Source organism: Malania oleifera, chromosome 13 (genome assembly GCF_029873635.1).
Source record: "Malania oleifera isolate guangnan ecotype guangnan chromosome 13, ASM2987363v1, whole genome shotgun sequence".
NCBI classification, from domain to species: Eukaryota; Viridiplantae; Streptophyta; class Magnoliopsida; order Santalales; family Ximeniaceae; genus Malania; species Malania oleifera.
Window position 1 is genome coordinate 29,061,401 of NC_080429.1, and position 14,040 is coordinate 29,075,440.

General features: G+C 36.0%; 1 protein-coding gene across 2 annotated transcripts; it reads left to right on the top strand.

Moving 5' to 3' along the window:
- Positions 1-1,377: 1,377 nt before the first annotated feature.
- LOC131146741 (uncharacterized) lies at positions 1,378-12,204 on the top strand. 2 transcript variants are annotated; one of them, XR_009134449.1, is made up of 6 exons: positions 1,378-1,788; positions 8,176-8,242; positions 9,671-10,069; positions 10,836-11,176; positions 11,376-11,667; positions 11,760-12,204. XR_009134449.1 is itself a non-coding variant. In XM_058096508.1 (5 exons), the coding sequence occupies exons 1-5, from the start codon at positions 1,696-1,698 to the stop codon at positions 11,589-11,591; spliced, it is 1,116 nt and encodes a 371-aa protein (XP_057952491.1). In that variant the 5' UTR covers positions 1,389-1,695; the 3' UTR covers positions 11,592-12,204. The 2 variants fall into 2 exon arrangements, 1 of the variants encoding a protein (XP_057952491.1); XM_058096508.1 differs by having other exon boundaries at positions 1,389-1,788; positions 11,376-12,204.
- Positions 12,205-14,040: the final 1,836 nt, after the last annotated feature.

Consider the following 14,040-nt stretch of genomic DNA (forward strand, 5'->3'; position numbering starts at 1 on the left):
GTTCCTAAAACATCTAGATTATTCCTTTCTTATTGTAGCAATTGCCGTTGATGGCCTATCCTAATTATCCATGACAATATTTGGTAAAAAAAATCAATAAAATAAACCCAAATTAGAATTTTTTTTTTAAATTCAATGTTTTTAAATATTTTTTTTTGGTATTATGAACTTTTAGGGACTTCATTATGGTACAAGTCTCACGAAAATTTAATAAAGTTTCTTTTGCTTTGAGGAACTTTTGCTTTTGGTGGTCTTGAAGACTTAGAGTTTTGAAGTCCATGTTTTACATACTTTTTAAAGTAAAATAATATATTTTACTTTTTTAAGTAAAATACTTTTTTAATAGATTTTTAAGTAAAATATCTTTGAGTTATGTTTAACTAGAAAATTATATATTAATTTTAATAGGGGGTTAAAGTTCAACTAGAAGCTTAATTTTTTTTAAAAATTGCAATAGTAATTCTTTTACTATTTATTTAATTGATGTTCTTTGAAGCACAATTAGTTTATTTCTTAATCGAAATATTGTAAAATAAGGGTAGTTTAATAATTTATTGTTTTGTTAAAAAAACATAGATCGAAAATTGACATTAGCAAATTAGAATAGTTTATTAATATGATTAACAAAAAGAACCTCAATATGCTTAACGCCATTTTTACAATTATAAACAAACTTGTATCATTGTTAAGAACTCTGACGCTATGTTTAGGATCGTTAGATTTGGATTTAAATAAAAGTCTAATGTAAAATTGTATTAAAATATGTTCAAATCTACTAAAAATCCAAACCTAAGATCCAAAATTCATGCTCTCAAACACTATCTGATGTGTATGGTTAAAATTTTTATCCTTTGATGAAATTTAATTCACAAATGTGTTTTTAGTTTTGATTCCATATAAGTTTTTTTTTTTTTTAAGTGAGAAATTATCAGAATTAAATGTTGATGTTTATCTATTTATGAATTTAACTTTTTTTTTGTTCATCTTTATCAAATATGTGTGGCATATAATTAAAATAGTAACTTATATACAATTAATTTCAACGCACAATTAACTTAAAGGTGAACATTCAAAATTTTTGAATAATACTTTTAATATTTAACATTTTTAAACTAATAAAATTACGTATTCTATTATAGAAATTGATGATATTTTTCATGAAGCATTATTTTTCATTCTAAATAAATTCTCAAATTTTCTATTCAATATTTTTTTTTAAAATCAAAAGTAAGTTTAATGATTCATCCAAGTACAAAATTTAAATTATAAATAATAATTTTAAGAATTTAAAGCTAATTTGTAAAACTAGTTTTTAAGAAGGGTGTTGACTGTTGGGCTGGCCCCGAAACAGAGAAAGATAAATAGCGATTAGCGAAGTGAAATTGTGTGAGGAAGACATAAGACTGAAAAAGAAGAAACGAATAAAGACAAGAGTCATAGAAACCGACGACAGAGGAAGGATTGTACAAAAGAATTCGCCGTCTTGAGCGCACGCAATAAAAAACAGAGACAGAAGCAGCCAACTTTCAATCCCATCTCTTAGAAATTCCCTATTTCCCACTGTTTCCCTCTTTTTCTCGAAAAATTTTCCATATGGGTATCTTTTAATTTGCTTCCTATCAAATGGGTTTGCTTTAGAATCCATCAAGATGCAGTGGTTGAGTCCATAATAGATTTCGCTGATTGCCTCCAGAAATGGCTCTGAAAATAGGATCCTCTTCATTGTCTTGCGTGCCCACATCTCTTTCTTCTCCGTACCGTCGCAGGACAAGTTGGAAAAGTTCGCAGGTGAGTTTCTAATGCTGTGTTTGGTTTCTTAGAAAATATTCTCTCTGTTTTTCCTGAAGTATTGGAAACGTTGTTGTGTCATTTTACAAGATTGTGTGTTAGGGTTTGTAATGAATCTGCTAGTGTGAGCTGTATGATTGGATGAATTTCAACAGGAAATGGAATGAATGGAATGAATGATTGAATGGAGATTTACTGAATGCAATAAAAATGGAAATGAAGCTACAGGTTGGCTGGTTCGAGAGAGCCACTCTCCAAAGAAACAAAGAAACAAACAGATTCCCAATTTTCTAGCTGACCCCCTATTTCCGCTGGTCCCCCAGCTTTATACATAACTTGTAACTAACTACTTTGGAATGCCCCATGGGCTCTACTACACTTGGCCTCCATTTGGCCCATTTACACTAAGACAACAATAAAGCAGTAAAATTGATGTTGAAAACTCAAGAGACTTCGACCCAATGCCCAGCCCCGCTTCCGCGTGATTAACGCTCTTGGCCCACGATGACCTGGCCCACGAAGAGCTCGTTTTGCGAAGAGACGTCCCGCCCGACCCCCTCAAGCTGCTCGACATCTTCTATTCGAGCCCCCCTACGAAGCGCCTTAGCCTGCTCAGTCCACGTACAAAGATCTAAGCTCCTTAGTGAAGAACAGCTCCTTTGTGAAGAGCCGTCCGTTCGTCCCAGCTAAAGAGTCGCCTGTTCGTCCGAGATGAAGAGCCATCCGTTCGTCCTAGCTGAAGAGCCGATCTGTTTGTCCGAGCCCCTTAGTCTGCTCGGACTCCCCCCCTTGGGTTGAGTCTTGTAATCTCCCTTCTGGTTGCTTGCTCGTAGCCTCCTGTCCGAGTCACTTCTCCTCTCTGGTCGTCTGCTCGGACTCCCCGACCTTCCTCTGTCTCGACCCGTAGCAATACCCTCCCCTTTTGAGCACCTTTCCCACAAGGTGAGGAAACTTCTCCTTCCACTTATGATACCACTTCCACGCATCCTCCTTCTCTTGTCTCTCAGCAACTTCAACAGAAGCTCTCTTCAAAACTTCCCTTGCTCTGACTTCTTCGAACCAGATCTCAAATAACAACGAAGCCACCTTCTCTTCTTCATCCTTAGCTTTCTTCAAGGCTGCAATTGTTTTCACATTGATACCTACTTTAATGTAGAAATTAGCCACCATGGTGGAAGTGCTCCAGTCCATGGAGATGTAATGTTCACTCTTCATTTCTTCTAGAAGCTTCTACATGTTCTCAATATCAGATATTGTCCCATACAAGTTACTGCAAATTCTGTAGCTACAGTTATTGGGAGAGAATCCATTCTCCTTCATCCCTGATAGCACGTTAGGAATTTTCTCAAGCATGCCAGCCTGTGTGTAGAGAGACCCATGGGGTTATTATAAGTGAGATTTGAGGAGATAAAACCCATCTCATCCATTGTTATGCTAGTCTATGCAATATTAGTTGCAATTATAACCTTTTGTATGTCATAAGGGGGCTGTAGAAACATTTTTTCCTGATCTGCAGTAGCTATGGATGACGGTAAAGGAAGAATCCAATCAAAAGATGCCCCACCAAATTGATATGTAGCAAGCAGTCTATCAAGCAACACATAAATTTCCGAGACTCTAGGAAAAAATATGAGTATGGCACCTTTGGCATCAGTTTCATCAACATGGCAAACCAAGCCTTCAAGAAGATCATAATCAATCACACCTTCATTCAATCTTTTCAAATTAAGACAAGTTTGCTCGCTGAATGATTGATAATTCTCAGGAATATAGTATGGATTAATATAATTGTCAGAGAGCAGAGATTCGTCACCCCAAGCAGATAAGATGAGATTTTTCTTCCCCCTTTGGTGGCTCATAGGACCTTTTGGAAGCTTTGCTTTCATGAATGACGCCTTTGGTATAGATGCTAGAGAATCTGAAGCAAGATGGTAGTTGAGGCTTTGATATGTATCCTCCAGGAAGTTTGTTGTAATAGGATGTGTTCGGCCTTGAGCAGTAACAATTGGGCAATGACCAAAATATCTTGAAAATAAGTTTGAATCAACTGTTGCCGACATAAGGATAACTTTCAACTTCTAAGTGCCATCAATAGATTGTTTCTCAGCCAAATTCTTCAAAATAATAAGCAAAGAATCACCCAAAAGAGACCGCTCATGCACTTCATCAACAATGACATAAGTAACACTAGGCAAGTTGTTGTCAGTTGCAATTTTCCTCAGAAGAATGCCTGTTGTGCAGAATAGAAGCTTCGTTTTCTCATTCCTTGCACTATCAAGATGAACTTGATAACCAACGAGAGAACCATCCAAACCAGGTGAAGGTTCACAGCGCTCATGAGCAACTCTCTCAGCCACGGAAATAGCCTGCTTGTCAGAACCCACATTGATTGCATTATCCTTCCACATTTCTGATTCATCCTCTTCCTGCTGCTCCACATAGTGACGAATCCAATCTGCTTGAGATGGAGTATCATCATCCCACCACAACATATTGTCTGGATCCATCGATTCAGGTGTATAGTCTCTCGGGTTGAACACAACAAATTTGTAGTTTGCTTGAAGGAATAAATCTTTGTTGTAAAAATTAATTTTCTGTAGCCTTCTCGGAGGAGGAGGAGGAGGAGCTCTTGTCATGTTGTGCGTGCACAGAGACACTGGATCTAGACACTTTCTTGCTGGATTGGATAGACTCAATCCCTTCTTGATCAGGTGAGTAAGTCTGGGACTGCAACTGGATTTTTGTTGATGCAAATTTCTCTTACCATTAGGTCCACCCATATCAGTCACCTTTTTGGTCGACATATCCAAGTCTGCTGCAGCTGGAGCCAAGGGGTTTGCTCTCTCTGTATTGTGTTGCTCCCAATCGTAGCCCTCATAGTGTTGATGTTTGAAATCATTGCCAGATGTCCCTCCTGGGCTTTCTTGGTTGATCTTTTGCTTGCCAAGCCGCTTCCCACTCCCGAAAAGAGCTTCCAATTGTTGAGTAATAGTGATCTGATGTGCGGTAATGGACCTGAAAATCTGGTTTATGCGAGTTCCCTCACCCATGGTCACAGGAACTTGGCTCTGATACCAATTGTAATGAATCTGTTAGTGTGAGCTGTATGATTGGATGAATTTCAATAGGAAATGGAATGAATGAAATGAATGATTGAATGGAGATTTACTGAATGCAATAAAAATGGAAATGAAGCTACAAGTTGGCTGGTTCGAGAGAGCCACTCTCCAAAGAAACAAAGAAACAAACAGATTCCCATTTTTCTAGCTGACCCCCTATTTCTGCTATCCCCCCAGCTTTATACATAACAACTTGTAACTAACTACTTTGGAATGCCCCATAGGCTCTACTACACTTGGCCTCCATTTGGCCCATTTACACTAAGACAACAATAAAGCAGTAAAATTGATGCTGAAGACTCAAGAGATTTCGACCCAGTGCCCAGCCCCACTTCCGCGTGATTAACGCTCTTGGCCCACGATGACCCGGCCCACGAAGAGCTCGTCTTGCAAAGAGACCTCTCGCCCGAGCCCCTCAAGCTGCTCGACATCTTCTGTTTGAGTCCCCCTGCGAAGCGCCTCAGCTTGCTCAGTCCACGTACAAAGATCCGAGCTCCTTAGCGAAGAACAACTCCTTTGTGAAGAGCCGTCCGTTCGTCCCAGCTCAAGAGTCGCCCGTTCATCCGAGTTGAAGAGCCGTCCATTCGTCCCAGCTGAAGAGTCGTCTGTTCGTCTTAGCTAAAGAGCCGATTTGTTCGTCTGAGCTCCTTAGTCTGCTTGGACTCCCCCCCTTTGGCTTGAGTCTTGTAATCTCCCTTCTGGTCGTCTGCTCGTAGCCTCCTGCCCGAGCCAACTCTCCTCTCTGGTCGTCTACTCGGACTCCCCGATCTTCCTATGTCTCGACCCGTAGCAGGGTTTCAATAGCTATAAGGTATCTTACGTGGTGTGTCGGATGTTTTTTTCTCCATCTTTCTTGTCCCCCTTTGCCTATTTGATTTTGCTAAATTTGATGTTGTAGTTTGTCAAAAATATTGAACTTGCTGCCTTTTTGAGTGAAGACTATTTAGATGCTCCTGCTTGTTTGATCATACGCCTAATTCTCACGGAAAATCTGTAGTTTCTTTGTTTCTTATAGTCAGGGCCTTTGGTCTATTGGAGTTTTTGTTGTCAGTGATAATGCCTTTGAATTGGACCGCATTTGTTTTTAATTTTTACATTGTTTTCTTCAAAATTCCTAAACTGATTTTGCATAGCATTAGCATGTTTATGATCATGAGCTGTGAGTACCTATATTTTCTTAGAATTGCTAGTCTTGCATTTTGATGGTTTGAAAAGCTTGCAATTTATCTTGAAGTTTGTTGATAGGTCCTACTGTTTACATGAAATGAGGTCGATCTTTTGATAATTGAACTATTTGATGCTTTGTCATTATCTTGTGTTTTTATTTTCTGGATATTTCATCTAAGCTCAATAGAGGTCGTGCCTTGGTGCGATGGCAAGTGCCTTCACCTCGGTACGGGTGGTCTCGGGTTCGAGACTTGGGAGCAGCCTCTCCAAAAATGGGGGTAAGGCTTGCCAACATCCACCTCTCCCAGACCCCACTCAAAGTGGGAGCCTTGTGCACTGGGTACGGCCTTTTTTTTTTTTTCACATCTAAGCTCAATGTTATAAACCTTGTAAAGAAAATATCTGGTGGATAATCTCTTTATTGACCAAGTAGGCGGCCTCTTTTTGTTTTTTTTGTTTTTAGGGGATGTGGGAATGAATTGGCTACTTTATGAATTGGTGTTGCCTAGATAGTTTTTCTTGAGGACATTTCTTATAACAAGTTGCATGTGAATACTGATCTTTAATCACTGGTAGAAAGATACAGTTCTTTTTAGTCATTTCAAAAGAATACAAGTTTTTGACTTTGTGTTAGGACTTTTCTCTGAACCTATGAGAAAGCATTGTGGTGACAAATAGTTTTATTAACCAAGTGGACAGCATATTTTTATTTTTAATTGGAAACTCTAGATGATTTTGCTGTCTAAAAAGAATGAACAGAGAAGTGAGTTTCAAGGTGGGCATTCATTGTATAGAGTTGCATGTGAGAACTTCAATCACTGGTGGACTCGCAAAATTATTTCTAGAAATTTGTGCAATAGAAATTCTTTTGAAACTTGCTTCAAGTGTCTATCCTTCTGATGCACTTTTTTGTCCATACTAACTCCATTTAACCATATATTATCTTATTGACTATCCATGGGGTTAATATGGGTACATGATGTCTTCCTCCTTTCTTATATTGTTTTGAATTCTTTTCCTATTTAATAAACTACCATTGGTACATTGCACAAAGTGCTCACTTATTGTGCTGTTTGTGGAAGGTGAATGAGCAGCTGTTCCAGTGGCTTGTTCAACTTGGGGAATCATTTTCTCCAAAATTTGGGAGTAAGGTTGCCTCCGTTCACCTTTCCAGAATCTATTATAAGTGGGAGCCTTGTGTAGCTGGATTCCTTCTCTTGTACAAGTGTCAATGTGTGTAATTCCTAATTTATCTTAGATCTGCAAGCATCTTCATTGTTTGTGTGGGGCTAGTTTGGAATTCAACTCTGGGATAGTTGTAGGAAATGATGCTGAGAATATTAGAGTGAGTTGATCTTGCAGACAGAGAGTATGATTTGGTGAACCATATTGCTGAAAATAAGTTGAAATATTCATTTATTAGCTGGAGTCGTGGTGTTGTCTCAACAATTAATCTTTGGTCAAAGCCTCTTTCATCCTTTCTAATCAGTAATCATGAATTAGGAATTTAGCAGTAGATTCCATCAATGCATTGCACTCTTATTTTTACCCGAATTTTAGGATGACCTTTGAGACCACATCATCATAAAGAATGGTGAGCAGATTTTGTAAAAATATTGGATTTTATATTTGGCTTGACATTGCCTATAGCTGCAAATGATAGAATTCATTTTCTTGCCTTTCATCTTATCTTATTTTAATTTAAAAGATTTTTAAATCCATTCAACTGCACGACTTTCATTCTTTTGCTACACCTATTATTAGTACCCATGTTCATTAATGAATATATGTGTATTTGTATTGGACTAGCCCTGCTAGGCCTGATTCTGCCGTTTTCTATTATATTCATTAGTATACCATTACGATTTATGCTTAACTTTGTATAACCATATTTTGTGTTTCTATTTGCATTCTTCAGGCTTGCCTTTTATTGAAAGTAATATGTCTTTAATTATGCTGGCACTTGATTTATTTTCACTGGAAGAGATCTTCCCATTTGATTGCTTGCTCTTTCCATTTTACAATCAAGAATGTTAAGAGGTTTACCTACAAGAAAAGCCATACTATTATTCTCCTTGTAATCCCATGCTTTAATGTCCAGCTGGGCTTACCATATGGATCGTATGAATGCAAGCAATGGGAATTGCAGCAGCAGAGAAATGTGAAAGGTAATTTTTTTACTTGTTAGATACTTTTTAGAGTTTACAATTTAGTTCGTATTGCAATTTAAAACCCAAAATTTGATTTTTCTCTAAAGGACTTGGCAAGTCTGATGTGAATGATGGATGCCCATAAGCTGAAGTTGACTGGTTTCACCTTTGATTTAACTTGTTCATATTGGTATTGTGCAAAGTTTTAAAAGGTGAAGGAATAAAGTGACGCATTTGAACCCTTAAAAGGCGAGGTGTAAGCCTTAAGTCGTTGGGGCATAAACCTTTTGAGAATTTTATTTTTAGATAAATATATGGAAATGAATTACATATATTTTTAAAATAAATAAAATTAAGAAAAATTAATAAAATCACAAATATAATGTAAAAAATAATCAAATATAATTTGCAAACTACATATTGATCATTTGAAAATGTCTAACTTGAATTTATTATGTAAACCATAACAAGAGATAGTTATAGCATTACGAAGTTCAAATTATTTTCAAGATCTAATACACAACTCTAAATTATATTGCAAAGGTCGTTCAAGAGTTTTTGAAATCAATTGATATAATGACATTATTTTTATATAAACATGGAGTTCAAATTTTCTAGCCAAATCTAACTTGGGAATCACACAGCTTAAACGTGTAGTCCTCAACTAAAAAGGCATAAAAGGCAGGCCTCTTCGACAAATGCACAAGTTTCAGGTGTAATGCGTTAACTTTTTTGGGATTTGGTATATTAGATTGAGCCTTAGGGCATTTTAGGGATGCCTTGTCTTGAGAGCGAGCCTCAATTAGGCCTTCTAAAGCATTGGATATGGTGAATTAGTTAACTTGAATGATTCAGGACTTGGCTTTCATATTAACTAAGTCTCTGTTTGGAATGTCTTAAAAAATAAGGTTTTTTTTTTTTTTTTTAAAAGTACTTTTTATAAGTACTTATATTAATAAGTAGTGTTTGATGTACACTTAAATAAGTACTTATTTCAAAAAGTACTTTTCTAAACCACTTTTTTTTAAAGGAAAATAATTTTTTTCTGAAAATGTAAATTTTTTTGAAAACAGTACTTATTTGAAGAAGTATTTATATTAAGTAATGTCAGGTTACTTTTAGATAAGTATTTTTATTTTCAGATAAGTACTTTTTTCAGAAAAGTACTTTTCTATAAGTGGTTCCTAGTGCATTTAGAAGGGTAAAAAGTGTAATCCATTTTTTTTTTTCTTTTTTGGGACAAATCTCATCCAACAATAGTCTACCATCACATGCAAAATCCATGGGATCAATTGGGATGATTAATAGAAAAGTACTTTTTTTTTTTGTAAAAGTAGTTATTCGAAAAAGTACTTATCAAAAAGTTGTCTGAGATCAGACACTCTGGAAAATTGTGATACTATTTTTCTTTAAATTTTAACTATTTACTTATGTTATCACAAGCAGTTAAATCATCCCAGTTTATATGTGAAACGATGATGTTGAAGGGGAGACCTCCAAAAAGGCAATTTATTCTCTTTGCGACTTCTGAAGATCAGCTGTCATACAGCGACATAAGCTCAGATGATTTGGAGCAAGAAAAGCACCATCCTAAAGCTGAAAATCACTCCCCTGTAAGCCGTTCGCATTACCTTTTTGGGAATACTGCTGGAAAACCAGGTTTAATCTCTTTTTACAATCCTCATTACAAAAAAGAGGATGAGCTTCTCTTATCTGGTCCACAAAGGAATCAAAGCAACCTCCTATGGTTTGTTGGTCCTGTTGTTCTTGTAGCCTCCTTCATTTTTCCCTCACTTTATTTGCGCAGAATACTCTCCAGTATATTTGAGGACTCTCTTTTAACAGGTAAAGATAATTTCTTATTTTGGTGCAAACTGCAGTGTTACTGTTTTTTAAAAGCCTTGTTTTTCTGTAAACATAAATGCCCAAGTGAAAGCACTTTGTTAGGGGGGAGATAGTGGTGCACTGCAGAGAGTTGGTTTATTTTTATGATAAGCATGAATAGATAAGTAAATAAACAAGCAATCAAACAAACAGGTGAAAATAAATTCAAGTTCTTTACTGAAAGGACATTGTAGGAGAGTGGCTTAGATCAAGGTGTGTTCATTTGATTGGATTTCCTGGTCATTCTTCTTTATTTATTTAATTTTCATGGCTTCAAATGACCAGTATAAAGAGCTGGGCAGAGCTGTGAAAAGAGAATTGATACTAGTGGACTTGGTTAAAATGAGGGAGGGGAAACAATATATACCAAAGAATTTTGACCAGCAAGCATTACTGAAGGATAGTACTAATTAGATATTTATTTAGGGCTACACTGAGCTCTTCTAAAATATCACTCAAGATGTTTATTGTTTAGGACTCGGTGGATCAAATGGTGTTCTATTGTTTGCTTATTGTTTCTTCTTTTCCTTCCTCCCTGGGCACCCCACCCTACCTCACAAAAATTAGATAAATAAATCAACAGCTAAAAAGAGAAGGGGAAAACTCACGTTCTTTATTATCTAGCAGGGGTGGTGGTATTACACTTTTAGTGCCACATCCTATTTTGCTTTGACACCAAGAAATGGAGAATTCATTCTCTTAACCATCTTTTGTTCTCTTTCTGCAGATTTCCTCATATTGTTCTTCACAGAGGCTCTTTTCTATTGTGGGGTTGCTGTTTTTCTTCTGCTTATAGACTGTTTACGAAGGCCTATTGAGCCACTTTCTTTCTCAAATGTTGACAGAACCACCCCACAATTGGCATTCCGAATTTCTTCTGTTGCTACTTTGGCACTTAGTCTAATAATTCCCATGGTTACAATGGGTTTTGTATGGCCATGGACAGGCCCTGCAGCTTCTGCAACTCTTGCCCCATACCTGGTTGGCATCGTTGTGCAGTTTGCATTTGAGCAGTATGCAAGACACCTGAAGTCACCTTCTTGGCCTGTTATCCCCATTATCTTCCAAGTAAGGACTGTAATGACTTATTCCGACTAACTTTGTGGCTGCATTTCTGTTTGTGTGGGTAGTTGAGAATACTTGGTTTTTTCTCTTTTTAATAATTTTTAATGTTTATGCAAGTTATAAGACCTATGTTTGAGATTCTCATTTCATATCAAAGGTGGGGAAAAGTAAAATTAAAGAGGCAGTTGTTGAAAATTTTCAGGTTTATAGATTACACCAACTGAACAGGGCTGCCCAACTGGTCACAGCCTTGTCATTCACAGTGAGAGGAGCTGAAATGACATCCCATAATTTGGCGATAAACAGCTCTCTGGGTACTCTTTTGAATGTCCTTCAATTCCTTGGAGTCATCTGCATCTGGTCCCTCTCGAGCTTCCTTATGAGGTTTTACCCTTCTTCTGCCATGATCGGACTGTGAGGCACGAGTATATCATGTAAACGTGGTTATCAATCATCTCACTTTATAGGAGCAATGCTGTGCATCATATTTTCAGGTTGGTTCATTTGTCTTGCGAGCCCCCCCTCACTTTCTTGTTGGGTGTGGAAGCATTTCGACTCATCTAAGACGTAGTCAAATTTGGTGCAGGATTTGGGGAATCAAGATCCCAACTGCAGGAGAGATATCAGTATGCATCAAGTTGCTGTGGTCGATGCTTCTTCAAGCTCATGTCTGCACCTACTTGATTTTTGACTCATGGCCGGAGCACTGGACATGCTTCAATATTTTCAACATGGCCTTCTAGGTGTATACTGACCTTTTATAGCTTTAGCTTCATGATCAACATACGTTCGAGTTGGCTTCGGGTGTTTAGAACACACAGAGACTCCTAAAATGGGCTTGTTTTGCGACACTTTTCTTTGTGCCTTGTACGCAATATATTAACAGTAGACAGTTCATATCTTGAGACCATTCTCTTTCCCCACATCCCCTTTTCCATCCCCAAATACCCGATGGCTTGTGCCCTCACATTAAATTACAATGATCTTTCAACTCTTCTGCTGTAATCAATAATAAATGGTTTTCTTGTCAACTAGGATTTCCTCATTTTCTCTATTGATTCTTTGAATTCAATGCCAAGTCATGAAATTCTTTAGCGTTTCATGATAGTAAAAGTTGTGTATGATGCATTGCTGACCCTCTAGAGAACATTCCCGTGAGTTTTACTGGATGATTGTGCAATGTTGGCTGCCCATTCAATTTTCATCATAAAATTATTTCAAGCTCAAAATTAATTTCCAACTCCATGATGTAATTTACCCATTAAATTGTTGAAACCAGCTTCAAGATAGTCGAAAAGGAAAGGTGGGGCCATTCCGAAGCCAATTACGAGATTAGTTTTGCATGCTAATGAGAATTTTCAAGCTCAGAATTGGAAGAACTTTAGGAAAATGAAAAAAAATATGGATAAAAATATATTTAAGAAATGAACGAATCAATGCCTAATTTCCATTCTATACCTCTACACACCCTTCCCTATATTTAAACTTAAAAGATGACGTGTTCTTATTTTTAAATATTAAATTGAATTTATATATTTTTAATTTTAATTTATTTTTTTATGACTACATATATATTATTTAGTGAAAATTGAATGTTTTTGCTTTTTAAATTTTACTTTTTAGGAGATATTTCAATAATTAAAATTAAATGATTTAAAAAAGACTGATGAGAAATATACTACTTCACCTCATGTACATTAATTATAAGTCTAACATATCAATTTATAGGGTAACCTTTATTGTTAATTATGAAAGGAAATGATTATATTTTGAGAATATTGAATAGTTTTTTTAGAAATTTATTGTAAATTGGCACCATTAAAATTGCTGTAGTTGCTTTCACCAAAGCTGGCATATCCTTCCCATCTTAGCTATTTATTAATTATTAATTGCACACTTCATTGGATTATTTAAACCTTTTAAATGCCCTAGGAAAAAAAAAAAAACCAAGAAGTTTTGCGTGTGTATAAGGGAGTGTTTGGTAGCCCACATTGAGGACCAAGCTCTGCCTTTAACATACAACATATATAAATATTATATGACCAAATGAGAACTAAAATGTTACAATCTTATATTACCAAAAATGATTTGCTTAGGAATGAAGTAATTGATTATTAGAAAACCCGTTTGACTCATCAAATGACCTCAAATTTTAATTCATGTTGAAAAATCCTAAGTAATCTAGAATGATTAACCTTAGGACGAAGATTATCGGTAATTAAAATTACTAAAGTGACCTTATTTGGCTTATTATGCCTTACGGGTGCATTTGATTAATAGGTTAGGTTAGAATTTAATAAGCACTCTTTGTCCACATTTAGTGTAGTACGTCTGATCATAACCAAATTGGTGCATTAATTTGCCTAGCTGATTGGTTAACCAAATTGTCTATTGATAATTGATTGCTTAATGAACTATGCATCCGTTTTATTTTATGCCACTATAACATCGCGGCCCAATTTGGGTCTGACTGACTAATGATGAGGAAATGTAGACAATTATACTTTTGGTACGCACACAATCACAAACTGAAAATATTTTCTTAGCGGATAAAATATCATCAACATATTTTCCTGTCTTTTTAAAACCTGAGATTAATTTGTTTAAAACTTGAAAAATATTTTGAACGGGAAAGTATAATATGAAGGAATTCACTTTTTTCGTATTTAGTTATAAAAAAATAAAATAAAAAATAATGTAGTGAATCAATAAACAAAAATTTGATTTTACACAATTAATGCTTCACAATTCTTATTAACATTAAAACAAATTTTAATTTTGACAGTATTGATATAGAGAAAACTTCTTTCTTTCTTCTTCCCGGTTTCCTTTATTTTCTTCAAACAAAAGTCTTGATTTGAACAAGT